At 44.0% G+C, this 12,577-nt stretch overlaps 1 protein-coding gene across 2 annotated transcripts in view; it reads right to left on the reverse strand.

Annotated features, from left to right (window-relative positions):
- FMN1 (formin 1) overlaps positions 1-12,577 on the reverse strand; it is a 394,550-nt gene that overhangs the window by 287,919 nt on the left and 94,054 nt on the right. Inside the window, exons 1-2 of one of the 2 annotated variants that reach the window (XM_030318571.1) lie at positions 1,759-3,508; positions 262-379 (exon numbers count right to left, since the gene is read on the reverse strand). In XM_030318571.1, the coding sequence (XP_030174431.1) occupies positions 262-379; positions 1,759-3,138 (1,498 nt within the window). In that variant the 5' untranslated portion in view covers positions 3,139-3,508. Of the gene's footprint in view, positions 1-261; positions 380-1,758; positions 3,509-12,577 lie in introns of those variants that run through there. The other variant, XM_030318570.1, reaches the window with a different exon arrangement.

Genomic DNA, 12,577 nt, shown 5'->3' on the forward strand with positions numbered 1-12,577 from the left:
CGGTTAGCTCCCCAAAGGTTCTCCTACTTTACACACCTGGCCCCCCGTCATTCATTCCACTGCATTCACCTTTCATCTCTGAGAGATTCATTAATGATAACTGTGCAAAGGTTCCCTTTAACAGCACAACCCCAAAGAAAAGGCTTCAACCTTACATTTAACAGCGAAACAAAAACTCAAATTCTGGGAGTACTGAAGTAGCACTAAAAGCCACTGCAGCAAAGGATTCATTTCTGGGTACCTGGCTTCTTTTCCCATTACCTGCTTCGGTGTACTTCAATCCCACTTTTTCTTCTGTGTCTTTTGTCTTTGGGGGTGGCCAGACAGCTTGGAGTCTGCCAGGAGTCCTATCGTCTTGCTCAGTGGGGCTGTGGTCAGGCTGTGGAAAAGTGGGGAAAGAAAAAGTTAAATGAAATGTGGCCAATGCCAATTAATCCCTGAAAACATGCTAACTCTAACCCTAAAATCACTTTTAATGGCCTGTTGCACATTGCACTCATTCACTGTAATTGAAACTTCTCACTCCAGAATGACCCTTTTCCAGAAAGGTAAAGTGATCAGTTGAGGGGCTGTGGGAGGGTGGGAGGAAAACACCCACACGCACACACACTCAAGACCATGTGTGATACAACAAATAATAGATGATGTCTATCATACAACTATTTAAAAAGAAATCACAAACTTTGAACTGAAGACATAGATATAAATGTACTATAATCAGGTACATTTATAGGAATGTTAATAGATAAATCCCAAACAACTCAGCTGTAGGTCAAGATACACCTCTCTAAGCACGACACATTGCTGATTTCAATTTGTTTTCCTTTCCTTTTCTTTCAATAAATGAGATGGTCTTCATACTCAAGCCATTTTTATAGGGGTTGAGTTTTACAACTAGGAGAATGCTATATCGCGTTTAGTTCTTAACTACAGCCTAAGAATGTTTCCAAAGATTTTAAAAATTTTAACATCTTTACTGATCAAGTATATAAGAGGGGATGATAACTGTATGCTGAGTTGACACTAAAATTCTACTCACGGTTCTCGTGAACCTTTAGGATCTGTTAGACAGGTGTGTGCTAGTCTTCATGAATTACCTGAATTAATTTTCTTAATAGTAGCAGCTTTCACTAATTAGGTGCTTACCGGGTACTAACTTGACTTAATCTTCACAACTGCCCTGTAAGGTGAAGGCTATTCCGTTCGTTACGCGGACAAGGGGATGGAGGTTCAGAGGGGACCAAGGTCACCCGGCCAAGAAATGGCAGAGTTAGAATTAAAACCGGGTCTCAATCTAAACCTAGTGATCAGGGTGCCTTGTAACCAACACGGGGACATTTTAATCCTAACACAAACACCTATGTCGCCAAATGGCAGACTTTCAAAGTTAAAATATAGTTTTTGCAGAGGTATAATTAGGTAGTGAGGAAATCCGGGCTGTTTCTACCTCCTGCATCGCAGCCTCGTGCTGCCTAGTTTTTATAAGAACATCTATCAATGCTTAAGCTCAGAGTGACAGTTTCCCTTTCCTACCCACACATCTTTATGTATAGCCCTTTTATGACACTCCAGAAAAATATAAGGAAGACAGAAAACTCCAGTTTCACTCCTTACCCCTTACAAGGATGATTTGATCTTAATCCTCTTCACCTAGAGGAGACTAACAATAGGTAGTTGGGACTCGCTTTTGACAGGAAACCTGAAAACTACAGGTTTCACTGCATCTTAGGACAAAACGAAAAACCCAATTCTACATACGCTTTTGGAATCAGAGGGGCCATCCCCTGGCCTTGACCTGGATCGCTCAAACACAGCTCTCAGGGACTCCTTCTCATGCTTCATCTTGCGCTTGAGAGCTTCCAACTCCGAGGTGTCAGCTGTGGTCCCCTTTTTGGGGGGACGAACGAATATGGCTTTAAAGGCCTCGAGGGCGGTCTCTGGAGGCTTTGGCTTGACCTCTCCACCCTGAGTTTGGGCTCTGCTGGGGCCGCTCTGGCTCTCCTGGGCAGCACCGCAGCCCATCTCTTCCTTTCTGGGCTGTTCAGGGTCTCCTGCCCTCACTTCTGCTTTGGGCATGTCAAGGATGAACAGCTGAGAGAGCTGCTCCAGGAGAGTGGGAGTGGCCTTCGGGTCAGCTGTCTTCTCCCCAGTCTTCACCGTCTGCGGCCCTGCTTGCGCTAAGGACTTCTGAACAGGTTGTGTCAATTTGAGCAAGGCCAGGTCTCCATCCTTTGGTTTAATTTCCGTGATGGTCTTCCCTCCCTCACCAGTAGCCCCTTTCTTCAACACACGAAGTCCACTAAAAAAGGCTGGAAGCTGGAATGCCTTCTCCCCAGGGACTTCTTTTTTTGACGCGGCATTCTCGGTAACACCAACAATCAAGGTCTGGTCTGTTACTGCGGGTGGATCTTGGGAACTTTCTTCTCCAGCTTGCCCTTGGACGGGGCTGTGCTCTGTCTGAAGACCACCATCACCAGGTTCGGGTTTGCTACTTATCTCAGATGGAGTCCTCTGAGGACCTTCTGCACAGCACTCTGCATCATCCCTTTCCCCAGTGATACTGTTTTCCCCACAATCACGTGGCTTTTCTTTAGGCTCCTGAGATGGCTCAGCTACAACACTGGGAGACTGTGGGCGACTGGTGTTGCTTCCCTCTTCTGGCTGCTGGCCACCATCATCAGAGTCAGAATCACTGGTGGTGTTCACAAGAGTCCCACGAACCAAAATGACATCGTCTCTGTTCACGCTCAGAGCACTGAGCGGAAGAGGCTCTTGACCCAGGAGAGAAATCCCTGCGTCTGCTATGATGCTCTGATTTCCCTCGGACTCTGTCTCCGCCCCTGCAGTCTTGCCATCATTTCCCAGGTCAGGTAGAACCTGGGCCGCTGCCTCCTGTGGATGGGAGCCACGGCTGGGATCATCCAGCTGAGGCACTGGATCCAGGACCAAACTGTGGAACGCCTTCAGGACTGCGTCTTCCTCTTCAGGCTTCGCAGATTCGAGCTTACTTGTAAACCCAAACAGAGTCTTCATGGAGAACTTGCTCAGGATCGACTGAGCCACTTCAAGTCTGGCTTCAGGTTTTTCTGGCTCTGAGACCTCATCACTGCCATTCAGAGAGTCTCCGACGCCCTCCATGTCTCTGCAATGCCCCCGGTGCAAGTTCTGGCTTTTGTCACTTTCCCTACTGTCTCAGTTTATCCACACCATGGGCTCTGAACTTCCAGGACAGAGAGAGCAACAGGACCCGGCAGCCTGACTCCGCCCCAGAGCAAGCACACTTGGTCTCTTTCAGGTCACTGGCTGTGTCCTCCTTCCGGTGTGAGCCAGGATGGTGCGCCCAGGGCCAGCTGTAAGAAGTCCGAGGAGCTTAATGCCCAGACGCAGCCTCGGCTGCGCACCTTACTATACACGGACCGGGGAGGCTGCTCCGCTGGGACTTCCGTATTTATTCCCGTGGACAAAAGGGGTTTTGTCGTAGGGAAAGTCAGTCTGCCCCCGGTCATCCCGGCCCAGGACTTCACTGCGAGCTCCGCCCCAGTGCCTGCCAGCAGTTCTCCCGATAGCTTTCAACTTCCTCATTGGTGAGCAAGGGAGGCTCCCGAATGTGCTGAGCTGGCCAGCAGATCCTGACAGCCCTCAACCCCCCCGCCCCCACCCCACCCCCCATCAGCCCAAGAAATTCAAAAGTGAATCAGCAGAAAAATGATGAAACGTTTCCTTTTTGCCCTTTAAATTTTGGTCAGAAGCCCGTGCACCATCCAGGCCAAAAAACCTAGCAGCACACACAGATCAACAGCCACTTACAAAGCCCAGAGCAAAGAAATAAAAGTAGGGAAACAGATGATCTCAAAATGCCAAGAACTCTCTCAAAAGCAGTTGATTTACAGCTCTCAAAGCTGTCTTTTTTTTTTTTAAGTGCTTTCTTCCGCTTCCCTGCAGGTTTCATCTGGAATGCAGATTTTAGCTGGTGGGGTCGGGGGGTGGGGAACCAACACAACTGGTTTCAGATTACTGCTGTTTTAGCTCTGCCCCGGTGTCTCACTGTTCTACAAACAGGTACTTAGGCAAGCAAGCCCACCACGCCCAGTGGCCACCAGCCTTAGGCGGGCAGAGTAAACAGCCCCAGCCCCAGCAGGAATGATTACCCTCCACACGCTCTGTGCCAACCCCAGGCTTCTGCTCAGCAGCTCTGACTTCCTGGTTTCCTTAGGAATCCTGATGGCCGAAGGGCACCCCGCTCTGCTTCAGTGATCCAACCAACTAAGTGAAACCTGGCATGATACAAGGTAACACACAACCTGCCTTGTTAGGCAAAGCGATTTATCAAAGGTCCCCAAGGAACCACATTCCCCCAAAGGGCAAAACATCTGAAAGGTCTCTGTCAGTCAGGTTTCTATCACAGACCCAATTTGCCTAAAACAAGAAGGGCAGACAAAATCACCACCAACCATCAGAGCAAGGTAGTTTCCAACACTCTGATCATATGCTGGGAACTTGGCAACGAAGGACGTGGAAAAATTGCCGCTCTGTTTCCTAGCTGCATGGCTGCCTCTTGGGACAGCTTCCTGTCATACCTGAAGGTCTCAGTGTTTTTCAAATCTGGTCCAGTCAGCAGGCATTTACTAAGCACCTGGGATGGACAAGTTACTGTACTGGATCATGGCAGTCAAACTGGCTTAGGAGTAATCACCGGCCCTCTGAGCAAGGCTGCAAGAAGATTGAGCCCAAGTGTTAAACACAAACAGCAATTTATTCTGCAAAATAGAAGCTGGAGCCACAAGCTTCTTGTGCAAAACGGCAGTCTTGTTTGATGTGCACCAGGGAGCAGCCGTGAATGTCACTCTGATGACCTGAATCATGTTCCCCAATAAGTATGAACACTGAGAAATTTTGACTGCGATACATTTCTAGCAGTGTGTTCAAAAGGAACCCTCACACAAAAAGGGTACATAATATCCCACCAATCCCTATGGAAAAGTTAAGACAGCACTTCCTGGCCCCTGGTTTGACCTGGTGTCTAAATGGAGACTTTCCCACTCACTCCTGATGCTAGTATGTTTGGAATTATTAACCAGGGCAGACTTCATCAAAAGGCCGCCATAACACACAGAAAGCTTCATGGGCACCATTCAAGTCTTAGAACAGTTTCCTGTCCAGAAGAAATGCCCTTTGATAAAAATCAGACTTCTGCTTCTGCAAGAATGAGGAGAAAAGGAATCACCACATCAAATCATAAAATCAGTCTTATGTTCTTGACAACATATAGACCGTACAACACTGATGTGTGGGGAAGAGACGTGACACCTATTTGGTGTCGACCTTTTTTTTTTAATTTTTTTTTTTAAACGTTTTATTTATTTTTGAGACGGAGAGACAGAGCATGAACAGGGGAGGGACAGAGAGAGGGAGACACAGAATCTGAAACAGTCTTCAGGCTCTGAGCTGTCAGCACAGAGCCCGACACAGGGCTCGAACTCACGGACCTCGAGATCATGACCTGAGCCGAAGTCAGCCGCTTAACCGACTGAGCCACCAGGTGCCCTGGTGTCGACCTTGTTAACTGGAGGCTCTATTTTTCTCAGACCTAACTATCAGTTTCGAGAATAAGTTTCTGAGCACCCCCAGCACATCTGGGCGAAATGGGACATAAAGTGTCCCCCAAAGGTTGTTGGCCTTTTTATACAACAGTATGGAGCAGAATTAAGATTTTCAGCATTCTGTCAATACCCACGGATGCCAATACAATTTCATGGAAGTTGTGCCAAGTCTTGAGTCCTAGGAAATGATTTGATCCCAGTCCCTGGGTTAGAGGTAAGTAAGGTATTAGGTTTATTTTAAAAGTTAAGTAACCATGGGGACGCCTGGCTGGCTCAGTCGGAAAAGTGTGCAATTCGATCTTGGGGTCATGAGTTTGAGCCCCATGTTGGGTGTAGGGATTACTTAAATAAATAAAACTTAAAAAAAAAAAACAAAAAAAAACGTTAAGCAACCATGGCCAAGAGAACAATCCAGAAATTGCACTACTAGTCTCTCACTAGGACACAAAGTGTATTTTATCCTCTGAGATGACACAGAAGATGAACTTCACAAAACAATGTGAGAATGATCATTCTTTCCCCTTGTAACTTAGGGGAAAATCTAGAGTGGCTGATTAGAAAAAATAAAAATAAATCAAGCAAAAATGCCTAGCTGGCTTGTGTACTAGTCACAGACAAAACACAGAATCCCCTGGAGTCAAACACATTAAAAAGCTTTCCCCATACAACCCTCCTTCATTTATGAAGCATAACTCTGTTACAAAGATGTATTTATCCAACAATTATTAAGCACCAACTACATACCAGGCTCCAGGGATATAAGGATGAAGAAAACCCCAGCCCTCCACTTTCATGACACATGAAGGTAAATAGGGGAGATCAGCCAAGAAAGAGGTGACACTTTGTTCATAAATTGTAACTAAGTACTTTATACCCCAGACTCAGTTTGAATAGCAACCAGTGGACCTAAGAATTCTTTTTTTATGTTGATCTATGTTTGAGAGAAAGAGAGCACAAGCAGGGAAGGGGCAGAGAAGGAGACACAGAATCTGAAGCAGGCTCCAGGCTCTGAGCTGTCAGCACAGAGCCCAACACGGGGCTCAAACTCACGGACTGTGAGATCATGACCTGAGCCGAAGTTGGATGCTTAACCGACTGAGCCACCCAGGTGCCCCGGACCTAAAACAATTCTAAGTGAGAGCAAGCAGTTACCATCTAAATAATAAAGAGAAGTAAGAGAGCAGCATGGTATTTCAAATAGATGTTTGAATATTGACTCTCAGACCATTAGAAATGTGACTATTGCTGGTGATTTAAGAAATCAAAAAAATGTTTGACCATAATGTTCAAATAAGAAGCCTACAGGGGCGCCTGGGTGGCGCAGTCGGTTGGGCGTCCGACTTCAGCCAGGTCACAATCTCGCGCTCCGTGAGTTCGAGCCCCGCGTCAGGCTCTGGGCTGATGGCTCAGAGCCTGGAGCCTGCTTCCGATTCTGTGTCTCCCTCTCTCTCTGCCCCTCCCCCGTTCATGCTCTGTCTCTCTCTGTCCCAAAAATAAATAAACGTTGAAAAAAAAAATTAAAAAAAAAAAAAAAGAAGCCTACAAAATTTTTAAATCGTTTTATTTTCATCATGATAAATACATTCTTTAATCTTCACACCCAACTTCCCTCTGGTAACCGTCAGTTTGTTCTCTATAGTTAAGAGCCTATTTCTTGGCTTGTCTCTCTCTGTTTCCTTTACTCATTTGTTTTGTTTCTTAAATTCCACATGGTGAAACTATATGGTATTTGTCTTTCTCTGACTGAATTATTTCACTTAGCATAATACACTCTAGCTCTTTATCCATTCATCTACTGATGGACCCTTGGGCTGCTTCCATATCTTGGCTATTGTAAATAATGCTGCAATAAACACAGGGGTGCATGTATCCCTTTGAGTTCGTGTTTTTGTATTTTGGGGGAAAACACCCAGTAGAGCAGTTTCTGGGTCATAGAGTAGTTCTATTTTTAACTTTTTGAGGAACCTCCATACTATTTTCCAGAGTGGCTGCACCAGTTTGCATTCCCACCAGTAGTGCAAGAGGGCTTTTCTCCACATCATCGCTAACATTTTTTCTTGTGTTGTTGATTCTACCTATAATGAAAAAGGTGTGAGCTGTTATCTCATTGTACTTTTGATTTGCATTTCCCTGAAGATGAGTAATGTTGAGCATTTTTTCATTATCTGTTGGTAATCTGGATGTCTTCTTTGGAGAAATGTTTGTTCAGGTCTTCTGCCCATTTTTAATTGGATTATTTGTTTTTGAGCATTGAGTTGTATCAGCTCTTTATGTATTTGGGATACCAAACCTTTATCAGATAGGTCATTTGCAAATATCTTCTCCCATTCAGTAGATTGTCTTTTAATGTTGTTGTTGTTTCCATCACTGTGCAGAAGCTTTTTATTTTGACATAGTCCCAATAGTTTATTTTTGCTTATATTTCCTTTGCCTCAGGAGACCTATCTAGAAAAATGTTGCTACGGCCAATGTCAGAGACATTACTGCCTGTGCTCTGTTCTAGGATTTTTAAGAAGCTTGCAAATTGGTTGATTGGTCTTGAAAAATGAGTCTATTTAATGCTTTAACATTTTCAGGAGGAAAAATAATCACTTCTCTCCAACATCATTTATCTCAGTGTCTTATTCTGTGATGAATACTTATTGAATACCTACTACACAAAACCGGTAGAAGCCAAGACTTTCTCCTGAATCTCTTTTGTTCTGTAGGGGCCAAGGGCAGGCCACCCCAAGATGGGCCACTTTGGCATGAAGATTATTTTGTGTTGAAGGCAACTGAGATCCTGCAGGCTCAGAAAAAACTTTTTGCCCTTCCCTTCACTACATAGGAAAATCTAAATTGAGGGTTCTTCCCAGTATAATGGCTATTACCAGAGATAAATTTTATCTGAGTGACCCGTCTGTATGGCAAGATAAACATCTAGATTCCAAATATCTGCTCTTGTTGTCCTGTGAATAGCCTTCCTTCTCTTTGAAGTCCCAGACCTCCACCCAGTTTAGCATGATATACATACCTCATTTTGCCTGTCTTTGGAATTTACATGTCTGTGTGGATTCCCTGTATTTACAAAATGAAATCTGATTTTCTCCTGTTCATCTGTCTCGTGTCCATTTGATTCTTAGTCTAGCTAAAAGGGGACAGGAAACTCATGCTCCTTGACAGTTTTAACCTTAAGGCCCTTAAGCCTTCTAACAGCTATCCCTGTGCAAAAGGTCAGATAAAATGATTCACCTTAGACAACCAAGTTAAAACAGGTAGCACTTGACCCATGTGATGTTCTTTGTAACTATTTGTTAAAAACAATTGGTACCCGGCTACACATATTTGTGTGAAGAATTTACTACTAGTGAATTGTCCATGTTTCTCCCTTCTCACCATCCTCTCAGACTAAGGCTGAAGGCAACTGTACCTCAGGTAATAAGAACATCAGTCCCACAGATAACCTGGTGAGATAAGCCTAAAAGGGTGGTTGCAACAAAAAGGCACATCACCTGAGACCAGTCAATAGAACCAACCTTCTTGGCTCTCATAAGGTTAGAGGAATCAGCATTAAAAAGCATTTTTTAAGTCAATTTGCAGAAATTGGACGTTGCTTAAAAGAAAAACTTCCTAAAGTCCTCCCACCCTCTACTCTTTGGAGTCCCCCACCCAATCATTCAGTTTAGATAATTCCCTCCCACATTCTCACAAAACCCCAGAAAGGCAAGGGAAAAGTAGAGCAAATGAGGTCAGTTTCACAGCATCAGGCCACATGATTCTCCTGTTTCTCTTACCCAATTTATTACAAGTTCTGGGCCTGTTTTTAATGACTAATTGCTTCTAGCTTCTAAAGTGGTTCAACTAGGTTCATGTGACAATTGCTGGAGAAAAGTAGAAGGGAGTTAAAATTACTAAAAGTAAGGGTATAGAAACTATTTCTGTAGAAGACAAGTTTATACCAGTGGACTGGGGAGGGGGGGAAGGAAGGGAGGGAGGAAGGGAGGAAGGGAGGAAGGGAGGAAGGGAGGAAGGGAGGAAGGGAGGAAGGGAGGAAGGGAGGAAGGAAGTGGTGGATAAAGATGTGAGTGGGGTAATGAGTAGAGATGGGTTTTTTGGTCCAGGAAGGGTTTTTAACTTATTCAATGAAGTCTGATACAAACAGTGAGATCTGAGGAAATTATGACATCACAAGCACTCAAAAAAGCCACTTGTCAAACAAATGACATCCCGTGAAAGGAGCTGAGGATTATGAAAGAATGTGGGTAGAATCAAATTGCTGGGAAGCTGAACGGGACTTCAGAAATACTAGAAATCAACTCGTTCCACATTCTTGTGTTAAAGAAGAAGCCATTTGAAATCAAGAGAAGCTAGATAACTGGCACCAGTTCACACGGCTCACATGAGCAACAAGAGGGGAAACGAGGTGTCCTGACTCCTGTTCACCTCCGGTCTTCCTACTGCCCTGGCCCATGAGCTTACCTTCCTCCGGAACAGCATCCTCCTTATGCTCACTTTCCACATCTTGGAAATGGAGTCACGAGACCAAGTACAAGACCAAGCCAGAGACCTCTTTAGGCTTCTCTTTCTATTGCAGCTTCATAGCATCCTCCCTGACTTCATGGCATGCCTTCCCTCTCCCCACTAACACGAAACTTATAACAGCCCCTCTAGGTCAGCCCACAAGAGGCCCGCAGCAGTTTTTACTAATTGTTTAAAAAAAACAATAGGCTGCACCTGCCCTATTGTGAGGGCAGGTCTCAGTGATTAAGGCCTTCTTCCACTGAGCAGTCTTAGTGTAAAATGTTTCTAAGACTGGTTCCATTGAGCAGTACCAAATCTCCAGGGGAAAATGAGTTGAACGTCAGTAACAAACTAGAAGACTCTGAAAGTCAGAAAGAGAGACTGGGGCATACTTGTCAGGATCGAAGCAAATGAGAGAGCAGTGTGGATGTGATCTTTCAATGACCAGGAACCAGGGCAGGGTGCACAGTTAAGATCCTGGCCTTGGGTCCTGGGCTTACCTCCTACTCTTCTCCTTCAAGAAGCTTGACCTTGGGCAAGCAACCTATGCCTCAGCTTCCTCACCAGCATACTGGCAATAAGAAAAGTACCTACTTCATGGGTTATTAGGAGCATTAAATGAAGTAATAAGTTTGACACTCTCATCAATGCCTGGCACATAGTAGGTACCACATAGGTATGATATATTTTCATAGCAAAGTAACAACTGTTTTAGGGCCATCAACCTGCATCGAACAGATTTTTTTAGCCTTGTCAGTATGAAACAAGTATTTACTGATGAACTGACAGCCCACGCAGGAAGCTGTCCCACCCAATTCCCTCCTAAATATGCACTTGGGCAGAGGGGCCCTTTGGTCTGAACAGGATCCTTTGTTATAGAAAGGCCTACTAAATACAACACCTACCCATGCCACATCTGTGCCAAGAGTGAATAGAGCATCAAAGAAAATTCTTTCAAGGGGTTCCTTTGAATGTTTTAGGGCCAATACGCTCTGGATTGTTTTTCCCATCTGTATTACCTGAAGGGAGTAAATTACCTTAAAATTCTCCCAGGTGGCCACTGTAGAAGGAGACAAAGTTCATCATGCTCTTTAATCCTTTTCCTGTGCTCCAAGATGATTGTTAAACCAACTCAATCATTTCAGAAAAATAAATAAATAAAACAAACAAAAACACACGAATTTGGATTTTCTCAAGAAAATCCTTTTCTCAAGAATCTATTGATAACATGCTGCTGCTGCAACCCAAAAGTGTGATCCCTAAGCACTGTGACCTCAGCTCACTTGGGGGAAGGGCTGCTCCCAGACAGTGGCTGGCCTGGGAAAGTACCCAGGTCAACTCCAGCAGGGCACTAACCATTTTCTTCTTTTGCTTGTATGCCAAGTCATTAGACTCCAAAGGCGTTACTTCATTTAAAATTTCCTTTCTCTTACAAATACCAAATCAAGGCTGAAGTAGTTATTACATTAACTGGGTAGGGTCTTACTATCAAATATTTCTAAGACTGATTCCACCAAACAGTACTAAAGATTCTCTGGAAATGGATTCAATGTCCATGACAAAATAAAATAATGTAAGAGGGAAAAGGGAAGGCCAAGATTTACCCGTGAAGCTGGAGGGGAGGGGAGAGAAGGAGTATTCTTTAAGGTACACAATTTCTTGGGACATGTTTGTGAAGGTTTTGAGCTTTTCCAAAATCAATAATATTTATGCTCCACATGGACAATCACTTCAGAAGGCATGGAGTCCATAAAGAAAGCATTTCATTGTGGCTAAAGTCGCTCTTGATAACACTTTTAGGTGAAGATCTGGAATCTAATAAACCAGAGGTAACCTATTCCTGCCTATACTCTCCTTCTTCCCCAATAGTAAAACTACATAGCCATTGGCTATGCCATAACTGTGTATCTTTGCCTTTTCCTTACATTTTTTTTTTAGGTAAAAGTTATCAAGTTATCTTGAGAATATTAGTTCAAACACCAAAGATCCAGGTATTATTTCTAAATAATTTTATATTTAAATGAGGCAACAGAAAAAATTAGGGCAGGTATGGATTTACCTAAAACAAAATGAAGGTGGATGAAAAGAGCATGCATGACAGAAGAAGGGGAAGAGAACAAGCATTTTTTAGGAGGTCTATGTTGTCCCGAGTGGGCACCTTTATGCAAGGTTTCTCGTGCCTTCCTTAACCCTACTATATAACTCCATGAAAACCCCATTTTATATTAACCCCATTTTATAGATTAATGCTGTCCTGTGCAAATTTCTGCAGTGATGGAAATGATCTTTATCTGTGTGTCCAAAACAGTAGATACTAGCTACAGGTAGCCTCTGAGCACTTAACATGTGTCTAGTGTGACTGAGAAGCTAAATTTTAAATTTTATTTAACTTTAATTAATTGCCACCTATAGCTAGTGACTGCTGTACTGGACACTGCTATAGCTGTTAATACTGAGGTTCAGAGAAATTAGGTCAA

The sequence above is a fragment of the Lynx canadensis genome, chromosome B3 (assembly GCF_007474595.2).
Source record: "Lynx canadensis isolate LIC74 chromosome B3, mLynCan4.pri.v2, whole genome shotgun sequence".
Taxonomy (NCBI): domain Eukaryota; kingdom Metazoa; phylum Chordata; class Mammalia; order Carnivora; family Felidae; genus Lynx; species Lynx canadensis.